Source organism: Onychomys torridus, chromosome 23 (genome assembly GCF_903995425.1).
Source record: "Onychomys torridus chromosome 23, mOncTor1.1, whole genome shotgun sequence".
Lineage (NCBI taxonomy): Eukaryota > Metazoa > Chordata > Mammalia > Rodentia > Cricetidae > Onychomys > Onychomys torridus.
Window position 1 is genome coordinate 18,294,109 of NC_050465.1, and position 27,693 is coordinate 18,321,801.

A 27,693-nucleotide genomic window follows, 5' to 3' on the forward strand; every position below is an offset into this window, starting at 1 on the left:
AGAAGATAGAGTGAGGGGAGGAGGGGGGAGAGAAGAGTGGAGTGAGGGGAGGAGGGGGGAGAAGAGTGGAGTGAGGGGAGGAGGGGGGAGAGAAGAGTGGAGTGAGGGGAGGAGGGGGAGAGAAGAGTGGAGTGAGGGGAGGAGGGGGGAGAGAGAAGAGTGGAGTGAGGGGAGGAGGGAGAGGAGAAGAGTGGAGTGAGGGGAGGAGGACAGAGCAGAGTGGAGTGAGGGGAGGAGGGGGAGAGAAGAGTGGAGTGAGGGGAAGAGAAGAGTGGAGTGAGGGGAGGAGGACAGCAGAGTGGAGTGAGGGGAGGAGGGGGAGAGAAGAGTGGAGTGAGGGGAGGAGGGGAGAAAAGAGTGGAGTGAGGGGAGGAGGGGGAGAGCAGAGTGGAGTGAGGGGAGGAGGGGGAGAGCAGAGTGGAGTGAGGGGAGGAGGAGGGGGGAGAGAAGATAGAGTGAGGGGAGGAGGGGGGGAGAGAAGAGTGGAGTGAGGGGAGGAGGGGAGAGAAGAGTGGAGTGAGGGGAGGAGGGGAGAGAAGAGTAGAGTGAGGGGAGGAAGGGGGAGAGAAGAGTGGAGTGAGGGGAGGAGGGGGAGAAGGTGGGTGAGGGGAGGAGGGGGGGGAGAGAAGAGTGAGTGAGGGGAGGAGGGGGGGAGAGAAGAGTGGAGTGAGGGGAGGAGGGGGGACAGAGAAGAGTGGAGTGAGGGGAGGAGGGGGGAAGAGAAGAGTGGAGTGAGGGAGGAGGGGGGGACAGAGAAGAGTGGAATGAGGGGAGGAGGGGGGGAAGAAGAGTGGAGTGAGGGGAGGGGGGAGAAGAGTGAAGTGAGGGAAGAGGAGGGGAAGAGAGAGTGGAGTGAGGGGAGGAGGGGGGGAGAGAAGAGTGGAGTGAGGGGAGGAGGAGGGGGACAGAGCAGAGTAGAGTGAGGGGCGGAGGTGGGGGGAGAGAGAGTGGGAGTGAGGGGAGGAGGAGGGGGGGAGAGAGAGTGGAGTGAGGGGAGGAAGGGGGGAGAGAAGAGTGGAGTGAGGGGAGGAGGAGGGGGAGAAGCAGTGGAGTGAGGGAGAGGGGGGAGAGAGTGGAGTGAGGGGAGGAGGAGGGGGAGAGGAAAGAGTGGAGTGAGGGGAAGGAGGAGGGGGGAGAGAAGAGTGGCGTGAGGGCCGGAGGAGGGGAGCAGAGGGAGGAGGGGAGAGGGGAAGAGAAGAGTGGGAGTGCCAGGGGAGGAGGGGGGGGACAGAGCAGAGTGGAGTGAGGGGAGGAGGTGGGGGGGAGAGAAGAGTGGAGTGAGGGGAGGAGGGGGAGAGAAGAGTGGAGTGAGGGGAGGAGGGGGGGACAGAGCAGAGTGGAGTGAGGGGAGGAGGGGGGGGAGAAAAGACAAAAGAGGAGATACAGAAGGAAAAAAGAAGACAGGAAGAAGAGGGGTAAAGTAGGAAGAAAGTAATTCTCTTCCCTCTCTCTCTCTCTCTCTCTCTCTCTCACACACACACACACACACACACACACAGCTGCTAAAACAACATTATAAGACATTAAACTATAATAATCTGTTGCACTTCTAAACAACAACAACAATAAACAACCAGAAAGATAAACACTGAAAACAATTATATTTACAAGAGTATCCAAAGAAGCACAATAGTTGAGGGAAAATTTAACCATGGAAGCGAAAGACTTCCATAGTGAAAATTGCAAAATATTGCTAAAAGAAATTAAAGAAGATCGTGTCCATACAAGACCTAGCATTGTTAAAATGACATTTCTACACAAAGCAACATGTAAGTTCAATTAAATCCCTATAAAAACCCCAAAGTCAGAGTTCTGCAGAAAAAGAAAACTATACCCTACAGTTCACAGACTCTCAATCAAGTAGATAAAGCAATACTGACAACTAATTTGGAAACCTACCACTTTTTCCATCGATAACTTATTGCAGAAGTGTACGAGTAAAAACAGGAAAGTACTGGCACACCGGCAAACACTGAGCAAAAAGACAGCAAAAAGAATCTAGAAGTAAGTTCTCGAACATGGCATTAAGTTATTTTGACCATGGATTTCAAAGAGCTTTCAGTGGGAAAAGCCTTTCACCAAGCAGAGGGAGCCCGCCTGAGAGGATGGAGGGAAGGGCTCAACATGATAGGGCTTTCTCAGCATGTACAAGCCTCCATGTTCAACCCCAGCACAGAAGGGGAGAGAATGAGGAGGAGAGGAAGCAATGAATGAATCTGCAAACATGTCAGAATACTGGATTCAGTATCAATTAACAGGATGTGATAACTGAAGTGAAGAAGAGATATATTAAGACTATACAAAGTCAACACTTCTGAGCGTCAAAGGACACAACTGGAATGAAGAGACAACCTACAGGGTGGAGGAAAATATTACAGAGAGTGTACCTGGAAAAAAGTTCATATGAAGAATAGAGTATATAGTGTGTTCCTACGACTCAACAACAGTAACCGAAATGCCCAACTTCAAAATGGACAAAGTTTTGACAGGTATTTCTCATGAGAAGATATAAGCCAGGCTTTGCATCCCATGCTTTAATCCCAGCACTAGGGAGGCAGAGGCAGGTAGATCTCTGTCAGTTCAAGGACAGCCTGGGGAGGAGACCGGAAGAAGAAAGAGGATGAGAGGTGAGCTATAGGAAGGGAAGGGAAACAGGGGGTAGGGGAGGTGGGGGATGAGACAGGAGGAGTGATGGGGGAGGGGTGATGGGGGCACAGAGGGAGGGGGAGAGAGGAGAGGGGAGACACAGGGAGAGGGGGAGACATGAAAAGGGAGAGACAGAAGGAGCGGGGAGATGGAGACAGAGGTAAGGGAGGAAGAGAAGGAAGAGGAGGAGGAAGACGACGACGAAGAAGAAATAAATAAATAAATAAAATGGCTACAAGAATATATATTCCCTGTGGTGGTAAGACATACAGCACCAAGAATTTTAGAAGCATTTTCATCATTTCTTCATTTTTAAAAATATTTTATTGGCTGGGCGGTGGTGGCGCACACCTTTAATCCCAGCACTGGGGAGGCAGAGCCAGGCAGATCTCTGTGAGTTCGAGGCCAGCCTGAGCTACAGAGTGAGTTCCAGGAAAAGGCGCAAAGCTACACAGAGAAACCCTGTCTCGAAAAACCAAATATATATATATATATATGTGTGTGTGTGTGTGTGTGTGTGTGTGTGTGTGTGTGTGTATGTATGTATGTGTGTATGTATGTATGTGTGTATGTATGTGTGTATATATATATATACACACATAATTGGTGTATTTTTATTTTATATGCACATTTGTCTATGTGAGGGTGTCAGATCCCCTGGAACTGGAGTTACAGACTGTTGTGAGCTGCCTGTGGGTGCTGGGAATTGAACCCAGGGCCTCTGGAAGAGCAGCCAGTGCTCTTCTGAGTCATTTCTTCTTATTTCTTCATTTTTATCCTTCCCTCCACATGTTGAAAATATTTGACAGTTTCAAAAACTACAGCAAGAAATGTCCTTAATAATTTAAAAAAATACTGGAAACATAGTTGACAAACAAGTTAACAAAGAAAAAGGACACAAAATATAATCTAATAGAAAACAATGGAGCTTATGGAATAATTTGTTATGACAAAAAAAAAAAGAAGAGGAACCAAAGTGTGTATCAATATTGGAACATTACACATGGGAATATTTAGTATAATTTTAAAGAGACACAGATATCTTAGCATTTGCATTAAAAGTTTTCTGAATATAATAACCAGGGAAATTGGTAAAAAAAAAGCATTTTAATTCACATCCTACTTTTCTATACTATAAGAACATTTTTAGCTATCATATTTATTTTTATGGGAAGAAGTTAGTTAGGCCTCTTTCTTTCATTTCTCAATATACTGTATTGTTCCAAATATATGTATAAATATATTTTTAATTCCAGGTATATTCAATATTATCAGCATCTTTATGAGTAATCATCTAAAAGAAAAACTATACAGATCATTTAATATGTAACTACCAGGTTTATGTAAATTACTTGGGTTTTTTTTCCTAAATGGATTATCTTGGGGTTTTGTGGATTCTAAAATACCAAAGAAAAAAGCAAAAAGAACTCTTTATCTCCTTTATAAAATTAGTAGTATTACTGTAATAAAGGAAATCAATTGCTTTAGAAATCTGGTTTCTACTTAAGTGTTCCCATAAGAGGGAAATTTATAGGACATAATGGATGACAGAATTCTAAAAATAAAGGTAACACCAACCAGTAAGTAATATCAAAACTCAATTTACTGTAATTAATCCTTCAAGTCCCATTATCCATGGAGTGCCCAAGAAGTGCTATGCGTAGCTCAAGATGCTACAAAGCCTTTACAAAGTTTCTGCAAAAACAGTCCTCTCTAGCAGACACTTGACAGGGAAGTACAAGAAGGAAATTACCCTATGACTTAGCGTAACAGTAAGGTGGGCTGTGGACACCTATGCAAAGGATCTGAAGTCAGTTATCTCACTGTGATTAGCACTCAACAAATGCTTATAAGTTAGTTAACAAGAGGAGATTGGGCTTAGAAAAGTTAATTTATTCATAGACCTAATGACCACAAAAGAGCAAAAGACCATCTGTTTTACAGGATTATCGAGCCTGTAACTGGCATCAATTTACTTCCAAGTTTTGAATACATAGTCTTTAGGGCACAAAATATCACACTACTCGCTAATTTTCAACCTATTCTTAGGATCTGTTCTCCCAAATATCAAAAATCAATGATCACAAATCAATGAATGCTGTTAAACCACAAAATAACTTTTGCCCATTAAATTTTCCCATTAGTTGATCTACACTAAGAAAACCAAAGAATTTTATCATTTTATATTTATGAAACTTTCTGACATTTTAAAAATCACACAAGGGTTTATTGCTTTATACTTCCAAGTCTGTCTCACATTAGAAATACTGAATAACCTTCGATGCAATGAACTGTGTAAAGGTTCACAGAATACACTGCCAAATTCTATACCAACTGTATCAATCACTTACATGGAATCTCACCAGGATATGTCTAGGGGAACGTAAACAACCAGCACACATACATATATATGGGTCGGCGTATTCCATAGGTACTTGAAGACCTAAATGTAGCAAATTAAGTGTTGGCATCCACCACTTCTTTGGGTTGATATAATAATGCACAGAATACGCACATAAAATGACAGACTAAGCATAACAGAGTACTGGGTAACAAGTGAATATGGTGCTGGTTCACCTTCTTATTAATACTTTCACCTTTATTTTCAAATGTACTCCATCTGATTATAAAAAGTCTACTACAAAATGAGCAGCAGTTTCAAACACATCACGCCACAGCTTGACTAACTGACCTGTACCATCCAGGTCTGTATAAGTGCGCTCTGACGTTTGTTGTACCGTGTCCACAATGGGTATACACAAAACCTATGACATCACAAGGCTATATGCAGTCTTACTGGATCACTGGAATGCAAGTGATCAGCTGTTGACTAAACATCGCTATGCAGTAAATGACTGTGCTTTTGTTAGGTTTGATTTCACCACAACTGTATATTAGACAAGTATTGACCAATTTAGGTAACTAAGATAGAAAAAAATACTATTTTTCTGAAAATGGGTGGTTTTAAAATTGGAGGAAGACCAAGTATTTACAGTACTTTTTCATTTTTCTCTCTGAAGACCTGTTTACTAAAGGAAATTAATAAAATTAATTTATCTTTATGAAAAATGATATTGGCTATGTTTATTCAGTTACTGGCAACAATATAAGCTAGGGGGTAAACTTTCACAAAATTAATTTGGTAAGTTTGAATTTAGTTACCCCCATGCTACACTAGTAATTGGTTAGACTACTGATCAGCTAATGTATATCCTGAAAAAATATAACTTTTCTAAGCTAGACATTAAGTCACAGGTATTGCTAGAGTTGCAGAAAATCAAAACACTAGAACAAAGGCCTCATTACAAAACATAATCTACAAATGGAAGATGAGAAACTCAAGGGACTAGCAATCTCAATCTAAACATCTGAACAGCAGCACAAGAATATATTAAAGAGTACACTAAGAGTTAGGTTTAAATCATTCTCAAATTAAACTCCAAAAACATGCTTTCCTTAATTCATTAAATTTTAACCTTCTTAAATACTGACATACTCTCTAAAACATCACATTTACCAACCATTACTGATCTTAAACTTCTGATCACACACAAGAAAAACACTCAACGTTTATTATCCTGGTAGACAGTCAGAGGTAAGGAACCATGGAACAGCAGTGGCCGCGGCTGGCTCTCAGCCCTTCACATGGAGTGAGGTAAGTGAACCGCATGAGAGGATGCGGAGAGCTGCAGTCAACCAGCTACATCATAATGTTTACACACTGACACACGCCTCATTTCATACATTTACACCAATGAAATTCTTAAAGTTGGAGTACATCTAACTCAATATATGTCCCTCCAAGTCAAACTAGGCCTAAACAGTTATTTTATAAGCTATTTTTATATGAATCAGACATAAAATATCAATAAATTCAGTATCTAATTTTGAAGTATATAACAAATTTATACTTAACCAAACATCAGTTAATGGGAAGATAATAATTTTTATTTGTATTTCTACATATGTAAAGAATTTGATATCTAAATATGTCGAAACCAAACACATAACTTCAAACAGTGATGAACATAGAAACAAATTACTAGGCCAATGTTACTTTTTAAGGTAATGAGGCACTTGAGACTATTCTCCCGTCTTAAAAAAATAAGCAATTTCAAACAAATTCCCTGTCATGACTTGATGACTAAATGACACAGGCATCCAGAGGCCTGAGATGCAGTACAGAAGATTTCTATCACAGTCTGAAGATGGAGAGCCCAACGAGGACACACTTAACTGGGATACTTGGAACCTGCCCCATGTGCATTTGCTGCACTGCAGGTCTGGACTGTGGGGAGTGGGCAATGGCAAAGTTACAGCATACATATAAACCCCACTGGTAAGAGCTCCATACACTCACAACTAACATGATGGGGCCGGTTATTCTAAACAAAGACGTGAGTTCTTAGACGCACTTATGTTTTAAATCATCGAGTGAAACAGCGTTCCGAGCTCCATGAGGAGGGGATCCACTGGGTACCAAACCTCACTAGTACATTCCTTTATGTCCACCATTAAAATCACAGAAATGGTTTAACTACAATTACAATTAGGTACTTCAGAGGTGGAGAGTTCGGGGACATGCAGAGTCTGACTACACTGTGTTGAGACTTACTTGACCATGCTATCACTGAGCACCCAGCAACAACAGAGTGAGCAGCTAGAGCTTCACTGTGGTGCTGTCCAACAGAGAATGACTTCTACATACATCGAGGTAATAGAAATAAAAAACTGAAACACCCAAAGACTGCCCAAGAACTAGGAGGAAAGACGTTGTGTACTACAGTTAAGCTTCCCCTCTGACTTGTAATTCACTGTACATCAAAGAAAATCACCTCGCCCTGACACGGAAGGACTATTCCCTTCAGTGATCAGGCAGGTGTGGAGGCCAGGGAGAGAGCTTATTTTCCACAGCCTTTACCTTGTTTGATCACTGGTTACTTTTGATCTGACACTGCCCTCTCTCTAGTAATGACTTCCCCCTCACAGGCCCTACCTCACATCTGTCAGGAAGAATAAAGGGCATCAAACTGAGGCCTGACAACGCCTATGGGCCATGCGACGTGCTGCCAACAGAATGTGCCCCGGCTCCCACAATTTTCAATTCAGTTTCTTTTGTTCTGGTAGGTCCAGGGCTTGGGCACCAGTGACAGCAGAAAGGATTATGCGCCACTGTGAGACCAAGCCTCCTTGAATGTGTATCTGTTCTCTTTGATTCTTCATCTTCTTAACTGCTGCAAACTTCATGGTGTTTACTATGAAATACAGATTCAACAAGTGCAAAAGAAAGTTTGTTTAAATCCCTTTCCAGGACAAAACAAGGGATACAATGTATTGTATTTCAACTCTAAACGGTAAAGGAAAGTTTCAAACCCTCATGTGAACTTAAGACAGCTGTCAAACAGCACATTAGTAGCAAACAAAATCACCCAATTTTTAGGGTTTTAGTGCATATTGCCTTCATGGCCAAAGAACAGAAGCACCTTCTAAAACAATGCATCCATTCACAAGAGGAAACCGATCTGACCGTTAAAGTACACACTCTCCTACTGTTTTGGTGTGAGAATAGATGAGGGCTGAAAATAAATTCCAGCAGTCTTATTTAAAGAATGCTTTGAGTAAAGGCTTCTTTAAGACACCACTAACAATCATTTCTTTAAAATCGAGCAGTAAGGAAAATCATCATTTTGATAACATTTTACTGGTCATTCTTCAACTTCCATTAACACATTTTATAAGTTCTTAAATATAAATTTTCTCCCTCCTCTAACACACACACATGCACACATGTGTACACACATACACACACACACACACACACACACACACACACACACAGACAGGTATGCACTAAAGGGAAGTGTAGGAAGTTTAAAGATCTTCTAAAGTCATACAAAGTCAAAACACCATCGCTTTTCTTCTTGATGAAGAAATAGAGATTTTCTTAACTTTAAAAAGTGGGAGGCAGTGCATGACCAACAATAAATAAGCAAATTCAGTGTCAATGTAGAAGAGTACTATAATGAACACAGTGAATAATTAACATTATACATACACAATGAGGAATCCTGGGATGGGAGGATGAGCACTGAAGTACTTTTGATTCTGATAAATGGGCAAAGTTACTGTCTACAACAGTGAAAGAAAGATATGAGAATTTACAGAAAGGAGAAGGTACGCAGGTCTAAAAAGTTAACTGAAGAAATTAGGAAAATGCACCAAGAAACTAAAAGCTATTTATTATATAGAGGACTACATGTAAATACCCATTTTTATACTATCAACAATTAGCATTATTAACCTCATAAACATTCTAAAAACATTGTAACTCATTAGTACATTAGTATATGAGAACTAGTGTACATTAGCACATAAGTGTAACACATAGCACATTAATAAAATGTGATCATTTTCACTGGATCTTAAAATACAAAAAAGATGACTCATACACTTGGACTAACTATAACAATGCTATGGAAAGACTATCACTTCACCATGTAACTCAATTAATTAAAGGAGAAACAGTACAGTAAGCCAGAATCAATAATTTCTCAAGAATTTTCCCAAGTTATCCAAATGTCACTTTACAATCAAAACAGAAAGAAAGAAGGGAGAGAGGGAAGGAGGGAGGGAGGGAGGGAAGGAGGGAGAGAGGGAGGGAGGGAAGGTGGGAAGGAGGGAGGGAGGGAGGGAGGGAGGGAAGGGAAAAAAGAATCAAACATTATTCTACACAAAATATCTGTTTATGTGTTGTCTGGGTCGTTCATTCCCAAATAATTGATTCTACAAACCTATTAGAGTAAATAAGGAGGAGGAAATCATAATAAAGTTTTTAAATTACAAGGAATGGGACTAGAGAGGGCACAGCAGTGAAGGTGTGGCCGTGCTGCCACAGGACCCAGGTTCAATTCCCAGCACCTACATGGAGGCTTACCATCATCTTTCACTCTAAATCCAGGGTATATAGTGTGCTATACTGGCCTTCTCACACACCAGGCATATGTTTGGTTACAGATACACATGTGGGCAAAATACGCACATACTTGGTTAAAGACAGATACCTGGGCAAAACACACACACACACACACACACACACACACACACACACACACACACACACACACACACACACACACCAAAACAGTAGTAATAATAAATCTAAAAATATTTTTTAATTTCTTTCAAATATTTGGAAGAATATGCTGACTCGGATAAAGTGGTATCTCAGCATAGTTATAATGTGAGTTTCCCCAATGACTAGGGAAACTGAACATTTTTAAAAATAGTCACTGGCCTTTTGTGTCCCTTCTTTTGAAAACTGCAATTCATCAGCTCATTTGTGGATTGGCAGCTTATTCCCATAGTATTTAATTTCTTCATTTCTCAGCTAGCAAAGACTCGCCCCACTCGGTGGGCCGCCTCTGCTGACTCCTTGGCTGTGTAGAAATGCTCTCATGGTGCGGAGTCCCATCCACTGGTACCTGGGCCGGCTGCTGTGCTTCTCAGTTACGTTCAGAAAGTTCTTGCCTACCCCGATGTCTTTGAAAGCGCTCCCTATGTTTTTGTCCAGTTAATTTCAGTGTTTAGGGTTTTAAAGTCTTTGATCCACTTTGAATTCATATTTGTACAAAGGTGAAATACAGTTTCATTTTTCTGCAGGTAGGTATCTAATGCACCATTTGTTGAATATGCCATCCATTTTTCCCACTGCATGTTTTTCCATCTTTATCAAAAGTAAGGTGTCCATAACTTTGATGGTTTGTTTCCAGATCGTCTGCTCTGTTCCACTGGCCTCCCTGTCTGTTTTTTATGCCAGTACTGGGCTGTTTTTACCACTATAGCTCTGGGGTGTAACTGTTCTTACTTCTTAGTATTGCTTTGGCTATTTGTGGGCTTTATGAGTCCATTAAATTCTTGGATTTTTTTTTTTTTTTTTGAAATCTAGATCTGTGAAATACAACATCAGAACTCTAATATGTTCTGGTAGCTAATTTTATGTCAACTTGACACATGCTAGAATCATCTGAAAGAAGGGAAGCCCAAATGTGGACATGCCTCCAGAAGACTGGGCTGCAGGCTGAGCAAGCCAGTAAGCAGCACCCCTCCATGGCCTCTGCATCAGCTCCTGCCTCCAGGTTCCTGCCCTGTCTGAGTTCCTGTCCTGACTCACTTTCATGATGAACTGTGATGTGGAAAACAAACCCTTTCTTCCCCAGGTTGTTTTTGTCATGGTGTTTCATCACAGCAATAGTAACCCTGGCTAAGGTATATGTGCTACATTAAATCAGTAAATAACTTGGTAGTACAGCTATTTTCACACTATTAATTCTGTTCATCTAGGAGCAATGGGAGGTCTTTCCATCCTCTAGTATAGTCTCTCACTTCTTTCTTCAGTCTTCAAGTCTTCATCACAGAGATCTTTCTTTTCTTTCGCTGGGTATATTCCTAGGTGTGTCGTCCTTCTGTTTTGTTTCCTGTAGTTGTAGATGTATCCCTAGGTGTGTGGTCGGTCTGTTCTGTTTCCTGTAGTTGTAGATGTATCCCTAGGTGTGTGGTCGGTCTGTTCTGTTTCCTGTTGTTGTAAATGTATTCCTAGGTGTGCCATCATCAGTCTGTTTTTTTATTGCTATTGTTGTTATTGTTGTTTTTAAACTATTATAAATGAGGCAGTTTCCCTAACTTATTTCCCTAAGAATGCATTGCTAAAATAAATGAAGGCTATTACATTTTTATATAGATTCTGTACCCTACAATTTCATGTGTTCATTAGATCTACTTACTTTTCCAGTAAGTTCTATTAAGGTCTCAAGTATAAATTCATATCATATGCAAATCCTTACAGTGTGACTTTTTCTTTTCCTATGTTTACCTCTCTTATTTAGTTCACTTGTCTAATTGTTATAGGTAATACTTCAAACACTACAGTGAATAAGAGGGAACCATGGGCATCCTTGTCTCACTCCTGATTTTAGAGAAAATGCTACAGTTTGTCTCTAACATAATGCTGGCTAAGGGTTTGCTGTAAACAGTCTGTTGTATACAACTGTTGTTATCTGGAGATCTGTTCCATCTATTCCTAATATCTGGAGGACTTTTCTCACAAAGGCATGCTGAGTTCAGATACCTTTCAGTATTAATCTGGTGGCTTTGTAGAAGTTTACTTAAACAGTATATTCCATTTATTAACTCACATATGTAGACCCAATCTTGCCTCTCGAGGATGAAGCCCACTTGGTTATAATGCATGACATTCTTAATGTGTTCCTGAACATGGTTTGCAACTATTTTGTGGAGAATTTCTGCACCTCTGTTCAGAGACAAGGACATCTGGGTTTATCTGCTTTATTCAAAACAGCAAGGAAATAGAAACAACCCAGAAGCCCAACAGAGGAACAAATAATAAAAATCTGACATACACAGAAAAGGGAATATAATTAAACTCTAAAAGAAAACCAGCAAATTTGTGGTGGCCTTATAATGTATACTATTAAATGAGTTCACCAAATGTCAGAAAGAAAATAGATCCCATGTTCTCCTGCATATGCCAATCTTAACCTATAATGTAAATGTGCATATATGCAAACAGCTGGAATTATGGGCATAATATAATATGTATTAAGGAGAATAAATATAAACTATATAATTAAGTGAGGTTACTCAATCTCAGAATGATAAAAATCACATTCTCCTTCATATGCAGATCTTAGCCTATAAAGTATACATGCATACATGTAAACAGCTGTAATTATGGGTATAATATAGTATATATTGAGAAGACTAAAAACAGGTAATATTGGGTGATGATGGGTGAAATGCTGAAAAAAGAACATGAGCCATAAAAGACAGAATTTCAACTCTGCTGTGGTCTTTTTGCTTTGTCATAGGTAAGTCTGTAGACGAATGTCTAAACAGTCTTATTAAACAAAAAACACAGAGCCAAACACAGGGGTAATAGCCAAAGAGATCAGAGAAACAGCGAATAGCCATGACTAGCCTTAGCTTACCACCATGCTGTAGCTTCCCCAGAGAAAGCTCCTTCCTGTCTAATCTGAGCTTTTATTGCCTTCCTGTTCTGCCTTCTCATTGGCTCTAAGCCCAGCCACATGACTTCCTCGTCACTGCCTGTCTATACAGACCTCCAGGTTTCCTATGGTTGGTACTAGGATTAAAGACGTGTGTCACCACACTTGGCTGTGTCCTTGACCACACAGAGCCTCTGCCTGCCATGTGATCAGATTAAGGACGTGTGCTACGACTACCTGACTTCTGTTTATGACTCGCTTTGACCTCTGATCTCCAGGCAAACTTTACTAACACACAAATAAAATATTCATATTTCAGCACAAATAAAATATCACCACATTTCCCTTTTATTCTAAAAAAAAAAAGATTATAACTAACATAAGAAAAACTACATACAATTAAGTACAAAAACTGTATACAATATATACAAGCAATAAATACCTCAACAATGTCTAGTCCATTTGCATTTGACAAACTCAGAGAAAATATTCCATTATCTATCCTATTTTGGTTAAGTCCAAAATGCACCTGGTTCACTTTCTATCCTAACTTATATTACTAACAGAACTATATTATAATGTCTTTCAAGTTTATATACTTTACACCTCTTTAGTGACTTTCTTTTCTGAAATTCTTAACAAGGAAAACTATAATTATCTAATCTTCAACTCATTCAGAGACCCAAGATTGTAATGGATAATTAAGAAACACAGATTAATAACTAGTCTTCTATGATAGTCAAACTTATAGTCATGTTAAGTTTTTTAGGTATACATAGATATAATTCAATTAGTTAGGTATTCTTCAAACCCTTCAAAGACCTACAGAATATGGCATTTAAAATGTTTTAAAAACTAAGACTTTCTGGACAGTGAGACACGTCTGCTCCTGGCAGCACCAATTTACATCAGAGAGGAGGATGGGCATTGAAGACACTCTGTATGGAGATTATCTTCTTCTTGGTAAAAACAGCCATTTGGGCAAGAAACTGTTCTTGCCTGGACTGCTGGACAAAATGTTGCACCTACGGGACATGCAGGACCCACAGGATGGTGACCACTGAACTTTGCAAGGCAAATTGGTCCTTCAGGTTCCTGCTTCATAGAGGAAACTGCCAGACAGTCTACAGGACACAGAGAAAGTGACTGAGAGACTTGAGGCCTATAGGCTGAAGATGGATGCCCCAACTTTAAAGAAGAACTTTAGATGACTGTCCAGGCAGGCAGCTGTCTCTGTCATTCTAGATTTTTGGAAATTGCTTACAATGCTCTTCCTGTTTACTTAGGTAATATATCCTTCTGAGTTCTTTGATGCAGTTGAAGACTAGATAGTTATAATTATGGTTTTCCTTGGTTTTGATAGGAGATAAGGTAGATATGGAACCTTGGACTCAAAAATATAGGATAGGATATCTTCTTTGATTTTTACCAAATACAAATAGAATAAATATAACTATAATTCTTGCTTGACAACTGTTTTATTATATGTAATTTTACTATGTTAAAGTTAAAATTTCCTTTTAAATAGAAAGAAAAGGGGAAATGATGGGTGATGGTGCTCTGCATGCTGTGAATGTGTTGTTCCCATTGGTTAATAAAATAAAATGCTGATTGGCCAATAACCAGGCAGGAAATATAGGTGGGATAAACAGACAAGGAGAATTCTGGGAAGAGGAAGGCTAAATCAAGAGTCACCAGCTAGACACAGAGGAAGCAAGATGTGAAGGCAGAACTGAGAAAAGGAACTAGCCACATGGCTATATATAGATACAAATTATGGGTTAATTTAAGTGGAAGAGCTAGTCAGTAATAAGCCTGAGCTAATGGCCAAACAGTTTTAATTAATATAAGTGTCTGTGTCTTTACTTGGTTTGCCACTGTGGGAGCCAGGTGGGACGAGGAATACTTCAGCTAAGTAAGTCCATAAAAATGAAATTGATGGGAAGTTTGCAAATCTCCATTAAACTAAGACTTCAGAATGACTTCAGACTCCCATGACTTCAGAATGGCTATTCTAATTGTACAGAAGTTCAATAAAACAGATTTTGGACTGGGACAGTGTTTGTTTGAATGGCTGCCTAAACCTAAATGTATGATGACAAAGTAATTTTTATTTTAAAAGGCAAAGATTTCCAAAAAGAGCAATGTAGACAATCTTCATAACATGAATAGGTAAATTTGCAGCACCCACGGCAACAGTACCACCCACACATGTTTACACCAGAACATAACTTGTACAGGTTTCGGCAGAAGACCAAGTTTGTCAAAAGCCCAAGTGTCAGAGAATGCTCACAATTGTGCATCTTTTAAATAATGATAATAAAACAATGGAAAAGCTGTGAACGATGAATCTGTAAACCAGGTTAAAATATAGTTTGTAAACTATATTTTCAGAGAGGTAAGTTCAAAGGATAGAAAGGGGAGAAAGGATGGAAAAAAGAAAAAGGGAAAAAATTAATTCCCCGATTCTTTCATCTAAGCCTAACCACTGAAATAAAAAATGAAATTAAGTCTCCAACAACCTCAAAACCTTAGCACCTCATTCCTGTGAATAAAGAAAACACTATCCAAACTTCCACCCAGATCAAATAACACCTCCCATTTGCTGACTGGCAGGCTGTGGGGAAAGAAACAAGTACTCAGAAATGACAGCTGAATGTACTCCCAGCATCCCTCTGGCACCCAGCCTTATAAATCTCTATTTGCCAAGCCTAATAATGTGATGCTTTAACACACTATCTCCTGGTGCCAGCATCGAGCACAAAGCCGAGACAGCACTTACACTCTTGAATCTGAGAGATAATTCAATTTGCTCATATCTTTCTAATTTCTGAAAATATGCAACCCTGAGAATGTAAAAATGTTTAAATTACGCATCAAAAACCAGGAAGAGACACAGTGGAGACCCCCAACAAACAGGAATCCCCTCCTTAACTGGAGATGTTAAGCTCAAGGGAGGAAGCTAAAATTTGACACAAAAATTATTTTAGAAAAAGAATATAAAAATAGCATTTGTAGCATCCTAATTTCAGCATAGTCCACCCTGCATTTTCCAAGCTGGGCTTTCTCTATCAGCACTTCTAACACTAAGCTAAATTCCTCAGAGGTTCTGCTAGCATCTGGGCATTTACCATCATTAGCTGGTGAGATCCTGGCGTTTATCAACTAATTTTAATATTACTAAACAAATATAATTAGGCAAGTGAATCTGCAGGGCAAAAAATTAATGCACTACCAAGAAAAGTTATTTAGATATTATCCAAGCCACTGCCTGCCCTATAAACACACTGGCACACAGGATAGGTAGAAATATACACATTCATTCTTGTTTTTCTATGCATTTAAAATGATAGACTATATGTATTTATGTTCATAAGATATCTGGTACATCAAAGATACACTTAGAGAAAGATATCAATAAATTGAAAAGAGAATGACAAGACCCAGTAAAGAACATAGAAGTAGACTGATATCCTGCTAAATAATTTCTACTTTTAATTATATTCACCTTTCAAATACTACTTCAACAAAATAAAGCCAATCCAATAACAAACCACACAAGCCAGCAAAATTCTAACAAGAATTCTACAGTCTATCTGGTTAGAACTACATATGTTGCCGGAGTACTCCCCAACTTCACTGACCAACTTCGCTGGTCAGATAACAGCACCCCAAAATTACATCATTGGTACGGGAACTACATTACAAGAAATTTACTTATTTTTTTTAATCCAAAAACTGTTGATTCTGCATCTTTAAACAATAACGCTATTATTTACTTGTTCAAACATATCTTCTTTTTAAAAATACATTCCCAAAGTATTCAAAGAAATCCATTTTAATATAGCCTGTTCAATTCAGAAGTCACCCATATATCACTAAACCAATAGTTACTGAATCTCTGTTTTATGTCTACACTTGGAAAGGGAAGGGCAAAAAGGTAACTAGATACTCCCTGCCCTCAAAAAAAATGATAAGCCATTAGCACGAAGCACATCTAAACCACTTCAACTAATGAGAGTGACCTAGCCTTTAGTAGAAATAAATTGAACCTGAACTTGTCTTCGTACCTTTGACTATACATACTGAAATCCTTTCAAGTAAGCACAGTAGACTTACAAGCAGACTTTACTGCAATATAGCCTAGGACAACAAAATGCCAGGCACAATGTAAGTGCCTTCAGTTAGAAATGGATAAGCAGGAAACATGACATTAGTAGGAGTTAAAAATAATGAATTACTACGAGACCGGGCGGCAGTGGGACATTCCATCACTCGAGGCAGAGGTGGATCTCTGTGAGTTTAAAGCCAGCCTGATCTACAGAGCGAGATCCAGGACAGGCACCAAAACTACAGAGAAACCCTGTCTCAAAAAAAAAAAAAAACCATAGTTTCTGTGGTTAGACCTCAACAATTAAACTAAATACCAAGTACAGGCTGAACATGCACTATGAGACGAGATACTTAACTACATCACAAGAGACATAAATTCCATGTGAAGACGATTAAACACCATGCTCTTCACGTGGCCATTAAGTTACCTTTTAGAAGGCGATATTATTATTGCTCCCTTTGGAAAGAGAAAACAAGAGAAGAAATCCGCAAAGTGGCAGATTCTGAAGCTGCCTTGCTTTCTTACTTCAAAAAGCATCAGACAATTTAACAGAATATTGACAACGTCTGGTGGTGGGCACAGATTAACCACTCTTCTGTATTTTGCATCCCTCCCTTCCTTCTTCCCATCACCCACCCTCCTTGAATATAAGAGTATTCAAGCCTCCCTCTGCTTCACATACAAAGGCAATTCAACTTGTAGCGTCATCATGGAATTAGTATCCTAAGACACAAAAAAGAAATGTCCCCATTAATGCCACCTGAAAGACAAATTTGAAATGAAGCCTCACATCAGCAGAAACTAAGTCTTACATCTTTATAGCTGCATCAAGGATGGAAATGCTCCATCAGTGAAACATAAACCAAGACAATGCTGCCATCTAAAGGCCAAGGCTCAACATGAAAGGTGCATGCAATCAACTGCGGCCATTCCCGACTGCGCAGCAGCTCCAATTGTCTTTTGGAGAAGATTCAGTTTATTAAGAGAGCGGAATAACAGAGTTCATTTGAATACTGATCAAAGCACAAGTCAAGTTCGATAGCATCCTTTCTGGCATAGTGTTCTTTCTTAAGTTACTCTATTAGTAGCTGATGTAACTGGCAAAGACCAATAATACTTGTCAAAACAAAAACAGTTGACTACTTACATATTTCACTTGATTACATAAATACGTTTAAAGTCCTGTGGGAAGTTAGTTATCCGTGATTCAACTGTCCAGCAGAGCTCAATGTGTTCTGAATTTCCTTTTAAGAACCTCAGTGAGAATCACATTGGCTTCTCTTTAAGGTTTATCGCAGCACTTTAAATCCCCCATGGATTTAAGAAGAACTAAATCCAGACCTTCTTTCATTTGGACTTAAGTATATGTCACATTTCCAATGTAAGACAACATGGACCCAAAAAGCAAGAAATGAAGTAGAACCTCCCCCACGAATAGCGAGCGCCTCCTGAGCCAGGTGGGAACAGAAGTACTTCTCTGTGCTGGCGGACAAGTGTTGGCCAAATCAACAACTATCCTAGTAAAGACTAGAATGTGAGAGACAGGGTCATGATCCTTAATTATGCTGTGGACCATGAAAACGAAAGCTTGATAAATCACTACGATCAAGTACGAACTACCTTAGGCTTCTAGTGTATCTTATGGGTCAGAAATTTGAGAGTATTTATTACGCCATTTAATCTTCAACTATAACCTGAAAGACAAATATCAATATAACACCATTAACATTAAATGAGGTTTAATGGGCTTCAACAATTTCTGCTGGGTCACAACACAAGTGAGAAACAAAACGTCAGTCTATCTAACACAGAAAACCTAACTCTATTAACTCATACACCCTCAAGTGGTTATATTTATATTAGCTTTAAAAAGAACTGTGAGGTACTTTTTATTGTGTATTTTCAAGGGAAAACCGTATTTTGAGGAAATAAAAGCACTTAATTTAGTTCATAGTGCTTGTATTTTAAAATAACTTTTAAACAGTGTCATCTCAATAGAAGGGATGATACTTCAAAACCCATTCCACAGCCGAAGTCCATACATGTAAGGCCTTTCACTGCATTTTAAAAATGAATGGGTCCTCTTGAGGACTAGCATTCATGGACCAGGAAGCACTAAGAAAGCTTCCAAAAGAAGGAAGCAACCAACAGTTCTACCCACTTATGACACCTCTGAACCACATAAACCACCAGCTCGGCGTGATAACCCTAAGGGTCCATTAGTGGCACAAATACCTTAGTGGTAGCCCCATTAAAATCTGATCAATAAGAGGAAGACCAACCATGTCTGGTACTGGAAATCTACTTAAATACTCAGTGTAAGTGAAATCATCGTTACTGAGGAAAGCCTACAACCACTAATTTACTAATACAGCAAAATCCCTAACAACAATCTATAAACATTTGCCCTTAGACCCACAAATTAGTGATCTAAACTCTTCATCAAGGAAACTTCTATTATGATCAATCCACGTGAGTTTATTAAATGGGTAACAGAATTTATTAAGATATAAATTGAGGAAATACACTCACGAATACAGAATGGAGTTGACAGCTGTCTGATCTGACCAGGAGTGAATCCAGTTAGTGGGCAGGAGCAGGAAGGAGGGGCATGTGACCCTTCAACTCCTTATAAGAGGTCATGTACAAAGTCATGGGTGGAGCAAACACCACTACAAACTTCTCCATGCAATAAACAGAAACCACTACAGAAAACCCCAATAACCACAAAGCAATTGTGAACACCAGTCCCAGTAGAGACATCTACAAAACACTCTCTCACCTAATGCTCAGGGAACACTGCAGAGTAGGAGGCCGAAAGAATGTGAGAGCCAGAGGACCAGGGAGCTTGCTGTGAGACTACACCCATACAGTCTTACCAAAGTGACCCCCAAACATGAGCTGAACAATGATGACACCAAAAGGCATGCCAAACTGGAGAGACCCACGAGGCTTCAACCCTACACAAAGAACCACAGACAACTGAAGAAAGCCAGGAGTGGGAGAAGTGGTCTTGTCTTCCCCGGGGAAGAGCACACTGACTGGATAGCCAATACCAAGTGGGCAGCCCTGAAAACACACATACAAAGAACTATACAAAGTGAACAAGTTAGGTTTGGGAATACAGATGTAAGCAATAACTACTAGAGAAAAAAGGCTAGGGATCTGAAGAGAGCGGGGAAGGATCTACAGGAGGGTCTGGATAGAGGCAAGGGAAAAATGTAACTTATTATAATCTCAAAATTCTTAAAAATTTTAGAATTTTAAAAACTGAAAATAGCAACACGAATGTCTAATTTTGAGGTGCAAATTTAAAAACAAGTCTTCTTTATAAATACATTATTTTCAACACTGGAAGTCCCCACTAGTTCCTCCCCAGTGATAACAGCTTCTGGTAACTGATGATATCTCTATCAGTTAAAATTAAATGGCTTTGCATTTCATTCAGCCATAAATAGGACTGAAATTTGGATACAAGCTACAGCATGGATGAACCTAAAAAAGACACAAAGGATCACATACTACAAAACATATAAAATAGGCTAATTCATAAAAACAGGAAATAAATTGTAGTTATCAGGTGCTAGAAAAAGAAAATGGAACAGTGGTTAATGCTCAGGGTCTGATAGGATTAAGAAATGTTATACAATTAGATATTGGTGATGACTGCATAGTTTATGGATACAATAAAAAAAAATGAATCTTATGTAATTATATCTCAATAAAAGAGAATTGAGTAGTGCATTAATACACTGTGAGACACACACACATGTGCTTCAAATATAAAACTTATGTAATTATCAAGATTATTTGCCCAAATTTACTAGGTCCTATCTTTTCACCATTCAAAGTAAAAATTTTATTTATAAATGTATCATAATTTATACACTATATAATGTGTTATATAATGAGCATTAAAATAGTCTTAGTCTAGAATTATTCTAATTCCTAGAGGGACCACAGAAACTCCAACAATGGACATGTTTTGCTAACAAGTTTTATCTATTCCAGTTTACCTGGGTTAATTCACTGTCGAAATTAACACAAACAGCACATTAGTGAAGAATATTTAATAACCCAGCATTACAGACAAGCATCTATTCGCTGAGATGGCCACACTAGAAAACAGTTTGGAGGAGATCTCTGCTTTTCAATGAGTAGGATTTGCCCCTTGACAACCAGAAGACAATCTGTAAACAAAATACAAGAGACTCACAGGGAACCAAGCTGACAGCATGAATGCAAACAGCACTTACCAGTTTGTTCTCCTGCATGTATATTCTCTGTAACTTCAGGCAGCCCTTAGCTATGACAATCATGCCCTCATCTGAGATCTTGTAGCACTGGCCAAAGTGAATGTCTTTGAGTTCTCTGCATTTGGAGCCCAGCTGCAAACAAAGACATTTGGCTCAATGCTCAAAAAATGACACAGATAGCGTATTTCTAGTGTGCAGTATTCTAAAGCAGCCATACCAAAGTTAAAGAATGATTTATAAGTTACATTTAAAATAACACAAACTAATAAAGGCTACTAGGGACTTAAAACAGTATTTTAGAAACCATTTACCTTCTAACATGCCTGTTTCAACTACATTATAGGACACCAAAGTACATAAATTCCTTAAGAGTTTCAGTTCATGCTTTTATTTCTCTTAAACTTAATAGAGTATGCAGATGGTGGAAAAACCTAAATAGACAAATTACAGTATAGTCATAAAAATCAGTATTATATAGCCATTAAAAACTGGAGTATCAGAAAAGTAAAAATATGAAAATATATGCACTTTTAATGTGTAATATGTACATTTAAATTAACATGCACACATACAAAAACAGACTAAAATACATACCAACATGTAGACAATTAGTTTTAATTAATGACTGCATAGGTTTATCCCTTTGACTATCTATGCTTCTTATTACTTACTCTTTAAATTAGCACAGTGTACTGTTGCATTATGCTATTTTCAAGAAAATGTTTTGGTTGATTCTCCTCCCCCCACACTCCCATTCCCCATAGCTCCCTCCCCCCACACCCCCCAGACCCCTTCATTTTCCATCTCATTTATGCTTTCATATCACATGGACTCCATTGTCCTCCCTCGGAAAAATTGTCCTCTCTTGATCTCCTAATTTCTCAATCTTTGCCCATACTCCTCTCCCCTATCTGTCTGTCTCTTGTCTCTCTCTTTCCTGTGTGTGTGTGTGTGTGTGTGTGTGTGTGTGTGTTAAAAGCTGAAATTCATGAGACAGAACATGCAGTGTTTGTTTTTCTATATGTGTGTCAATTTGCTTAAAAGAAATTTTAAGGTCCATGTATTATTCCTGCAAGTTGCACAATTTCATTTTCTTTACAGCTATGCAAATTTCCACTGTGTATCGTATTTTTATTATCCAATCATCTACTAATGGACATCTAAGTTGGTTTCATGTCCTTGTTATGATGACTAAAGCAGCAGGAAATATGAACGCACAAATATCTCTACGCTAGCATGGAGTCCTATGAATGCATGCTCAGAAGTGGTATGGCCAGGTCGTATGGTAGACCTGGTTTTATTTCTCCGGAAAGCCTCCATACTGACTCCCATAAAGGCCACACTAGTTTATACTCCCATCAGCCGTGAACAAGGCTCCTCTTTCCACACATCCTCACCATGACTTATTGCCATCACTTCTGATGACAGCTCTTCTCACTGGGAAGAGACAGAATCTCCAAGTTATTTTCATTTGCATTTCCCTGATGGCTAGGGACACTGAACACTTCTGTAAATATTTATTGGCTGTTTGTGTTTCTTCTGAGAATTGTCTGTTTCATTAATTCATTTCCTTTCATTTTGGAGGGACTATTTAATTTTTGCACTTCTTCATAAATTCTAGATATTGGCTCTTGTCTGAAGTATAGCTGGCAAAGACTTAATCCTCTTTTGTAAGATCCTGTACATTCAGCTGACACTTTTAATTGTGTGTAGTCTCATTTGTTAATTTTGGGGTTATTTCCTGTTCAGAAGGTTCCTATCTACCGTTAAGTGTATTCCCCGTTTCCTTCTAGAAATCTCAGGTTTTTCATTAAGGTCCTTATCTACTTTGAATTTTATTTATTTATTTATTTATTTATTTACAGTGCAAAAGAGGTGGATCCTAACTTTATTCGTTTGTTGAACCTTACACATTCAGGGCTGTGTCAGTTTATTTCAGGATCCTCTGTTCTGTCCCATTGGTTTACATATCTTATTTTTCTGAAAGTATTTTGGGATCTTGACACTATAGGTGGGTAGTAGAATTTTGAGGTCAGGTATCAGAATACCTTCAGCTGTGTTCTTTCTCCTTAGAAAGTCACTGGCTATTACTGGCTTTATATGCTTGATATGAACCTTTGGATCATGTTTCCCAGTTCCATGAAGAATGCCAATGGAATTTTAATGGTGATTGTATTAAATCTGTATATTAATTTCAATAATACAACCATCTTCATAACAATATTTCCAATCCAGAAGCATGGAAGATCTTGCCATTTTCTGGTATCTTCTTTGGTTTCTTTTTTCAGTGTCTTCAAGTTTTCATTTTAGAAGTCTTTCGCTCCTTTGGTTATGTTTACTCCTGGATACTTTTAAAGAATATTTCCTCAACTCCATTCTTCAAGAGTTTGTTATTAGTCTATAAGAAAGTCACTGACTTTTGTATGTAGATTTTGATCCTGCAACTTTACTGAAAAGGTTTCCTAGATCTAGGAGTTTTGAGGTGGAGTCTAAAGGGTCCTTTAAGTATAGAACCATACTGTCTATGAACAAAGATAACCTGATTTCTTTCCCTATGTCTGTCCATCTGTGTTATGTCTTACTGCTCTGGTTAAAGCATCAACATTCTCCAGAAGAGTGGCAAGAGGGAAATCCTTCTCATTACGGATCTTAGAGAAAGTTTTTTCCCATTGGGTATAATGTTGGCTATTTGCTGGATACAGCCTTTATGGCATGTTCCTACTACTCCTAATTTCTCCAGGACTTTCACCAAGAAGGCAAGCTAAGCTGTCCAATGCTCTTCTGAGGATGTGGAGATAGGTGCTTTCAGTCCTTGTCCTTACTTGTACGTAAGTATTTCTGAACGAACGAAAATACTGATCAAGTAGTACATGCAAAGCTCTCTTGAATACTTCTTTTTTTTCAGTGTGGAAGGTTTCACCCAGGAGCTGTGTGCACTACACAAGCACTCTACCACTCAACCTCTTCCTTGCCAAAAGGGCTTGCTTTAAAATGGACAAACGTAAGGAGCCATGATTGTTGCTTTATAATTCTGTCATAGTTAACTCCAGATTTCAAAACTAGACAATATATAGTTACCAGAAGAGTAGAAAACAAGAACATGAATTCATTTTCATAAAACTGTCTACCTAAGCTTTAATCTTTCCTTCACATTATAAGCAAAACACCATGGTGACTGTAACACCACTACAGTACAGTAGCTAAACTGGTGGTTTTGTACATAATATAATTTGAACATAATTTGAGACTTTACTGTTATTGCAAATGCCTAGAAATAGAACTTCCATTATTATTCATCATACGCATTAGTATCAGCTGTCAAATCCCATTTAATTCATCAAAAAAGGCAAGTATATTTCTAGAGCTTACACTAAGAAAACTGAACCCAAACCAATATTCAGAAGTCTGAAATGGCTCACATGTGTCTGACAGAGGATAAAAACAGGACGATTCAAAGTCTGCTGAGTACCACTTTAACCCTCAACCACCTCTCCATCACTTTCTACGTGGACCTTGCTCCTAGTCCACAATGGCAGAAGACTGCTGTTCTCAGGCTAGAGTCAAGTCCAGGGCTGGGGTATTTGGGAGTAGAACACAGCATTTGAATTCTGGCACTAAGAACAGAGGCACATTGCTGATAAAGCTGAGATTACATGAAAGTTCATACTTGTAGAACTGAAGAAACTTTTAAAAACCTATTAAATGTTCCAAACTAAAAGGGTTCATCCACATGTCTAGCACAGATGATCAAAACAGACTTATGCAAATCATCATACAATTTCACAATTCTAGCAAAGAAGAAGATTCTCCAGGCTTCCAACAAAATTTAGATGTACAAGAAGGAATGAATTAAGAATGCCTCAAACTTCTTAAAAGTGCTATTATAAAACACCAGAGCAGTGCCATCAAATCCTGGATAACTGTACTTCTAGAGTAGAACTCTGCACTCAAGACTTCAATTAAACTGAAAGTACAATTAGAGGTTTGATTTTTGGGGAGTGTTTTGTTTCTTTGTTTGTTTCCAGACATTTAAGTTCCAAAAAAACTATCTCACATGTATTTTAAAAAGAATGGTATTTTCTTTAAGTACTCTACCAAACATAGTAATATATCAAAGAAAGAAGATAAACAACTAGGTAATAGGAAATCGAATCCAACATCAAGAAGGAAAGAACTAATGGACTACACCGAAGACATTAAGTTACATTACTGCAACAGCCCTTATACAAGACGTCCAAGATAGATTCTTCAGAGTGTCCTAGCTACGTTTAAGAAGGTAATTCTGTTCAGTAGCAATATATCGATGTACTAACGCAACAGGGAAATCTTGGAGTCCACTAATGATGAATATAAAAACTAAAGAAGGTAGAAAGACACTAATTCTAATCAAAGCAAAAACTACAGAAATTCTGTCACAGGATGAAAGGATAAGGGCCAGAGGAAGATGTGTGAAAGGGCTGAATTCTGGGGGAAAGGAAGCAGCTGTCTGGCTGGAATAGATTAACTATAAAAAGCAGATAGGCTAGGTAGAGCAAAGGCTTCCTCCTTCTGTAGAAAGTCCAAGTAGCTGCACTCCTCATGGGTACACTGATCCCTCTATAACTAATAAAGGAGACATGTTCATTGCATCTCCACACTCCTTTCCCTTAGGAACAGACTGCTACCAAGAAGCAAGCACTCTTGACTCCTCTGACTGAGACTCCTCTGCTGGTTTGTTTTATCCAGCTTGAAGTCAGATGGCCAAATGCCAGAGTCATGTTAACAAGCCCATTTGGCTCTAGTAGAAGCAATATCCTTTACTTAAAAGTTTCTGAGTAATAAATCTGATCTATTTTATTCCAGCATTGTTGGTTTTAGTCTCCATCCATTTGGATTCTGGGCCACAAAGACCAGAGCTCCCTGTGACCTCAGCAATTAGTGTATCAGGAAGAACACTGACAAGAAAATGGTTTACACATATGTCATGACTGGGGCTTTGGTGGAGTCTTACACATCACTGTGTGATGACAAGCTGGTGAAACTTCAGACTCAGACAAGATATTTCAGTTGCTTGCATGGTACACTAACATTTACAAGTGATTTTGATGGTTTTATCTACAAGGAAATGACATCATGGCAAGGAAAGGACCAAGCAGACAATTGCCACAGATAGTCTCATTATTTCAGTTCAAGCCAGTTGTTAGAGAAGTCTCAGGAAGCAAGCCATTATGACTCACTACCAAAGGAAAAAACACCAGTTAATGCCATGTCATTTACAGTCCTGTTTTAGACAATTTCCCCAACAAAGTAGATAAATCCTGACTGAACTAATTACCATTATTTCATCCATAAATGTCCCAAGTTCTAGACTCTCCAGGCAGTGTCAAATCAGTAAATTTTGCTGATGTCTTTCCAGTCTCTCAATGTTGTAAAAATCTGTTCATGTACCACAGTAAAACATTCACAGAGTACCAACCATGCCCTGTACCTTTCTCTGTAAGTTTTCCCAAGTCTCACATCACAGAAATGGCACACAAGTCTTCTAAACTTGGGATTCTCTATCAATGAAGACCACACTAAAGACATTGGAGCTCCGACCCTGCCAGTGGACAGATCTCCATCAGATCCCTGCCAAGCAGGTGAGACCCACACAAAGGTGGTACCTTGAAAATAAGATATATCTGTCTTAGTCACCATTCTTGCTATAAAGAAACACCATAACCAAGGCACCTTGGGGAGGAAAGGGTTTATTTGGCTTATACTTCCAAAGGAAGTCAGGACAAAAACTCAAACAGGGCAGGAACTTGGAGGCAGGAGCTGATACAGAGGCCATAGAGGAGTGCTGCTTACTGGCTTTTTCCTCATGGCTTACTCAGCCTGTTTTGTTATAGAATGCAGGACCACCAGCCTAGGGGTGTACCCATCTACAGTGGGATAGACCCTCCCCACAATGGTCAGTAATTAAGAACATGTTTCGGGTTGGGGATTTAGCTCAGTGGTAGAGCGCTTGCCTAGCAAGCACAAGGCCCTGGGTTCAGTCCTCAGCTCTGAAAAAAAAAAAAAAGGACAAAAAGTAAAATAAATTAAGACCATGTCTCCCAGTATGACCTGCGTATGGCCCTATCATCTGGAGCATATTCTCAAAGGAGGTCCCCTCCTCTCCAATGGGTATTACTTGTGTCAAGTTGACATAAAGCTAGCCAGCACAGCTCCTACAAGAAGGTTTATCAAGACCATTCAGTAGAAAGAAAGATCTGGGAAACACTGTGAACTTTCCAGAGAGCCACCACAATGAGCAGAAGATTGAGCACATGAGAGATAAAGTTGATCACTCGGGAATCACTGTATCTATTAAGGAAACAATGTCTGCGTTCTCATCTCCCGTGTCCTAACAGCATTTAAAAAGCCAAGCAAACTGAGCAGTCGGCACTGTTCTCCTCCATCTGAGGAGCAAGGACGCAGGGCAAACGGCTACAGATGGTCACATTTCACAGAACCCAGACCCCCTGGGAGAAGCGGCGGGAAAACAGGAAGGCCTGAGCTGAAATAAACAACCTGCGGGAGGCTCTGGACGCCGCTCTGAGGATGGGACCCACGGGAGGTGTGGCTCTAAGACCCTCACACTGTACAAGCTTCACTGACAGAAGTTTCGGTCTTCACAGCTGTATCAGAGAAA

The 27,693-nt window shown here is 39.2% G+C and overlaps 1 protein-coding gene across 1 annotated transcript in view; it reads right to left on the reverse strand.

Moving 5' to 3' along the window:
* Positions 1–27,693, reverse strand: part of Fbxl17 (F-box and leucine rich repeat protein 17) — a 458,141-nt gene that overhangs the window by 403,417 nt on the left and 27,031 nt on the right. Inside the window, exon 4 of the mRNA XM_036173142.1 lies at positions 21,039–21,170. Within this exon, the coding sequence (XP_036029035.1) occupies positions 21,039–21,170 (132 nt within the window). The remainder of the gene's footprint in view (positions 1–21,038; positions 21,171–27,693) is intronic.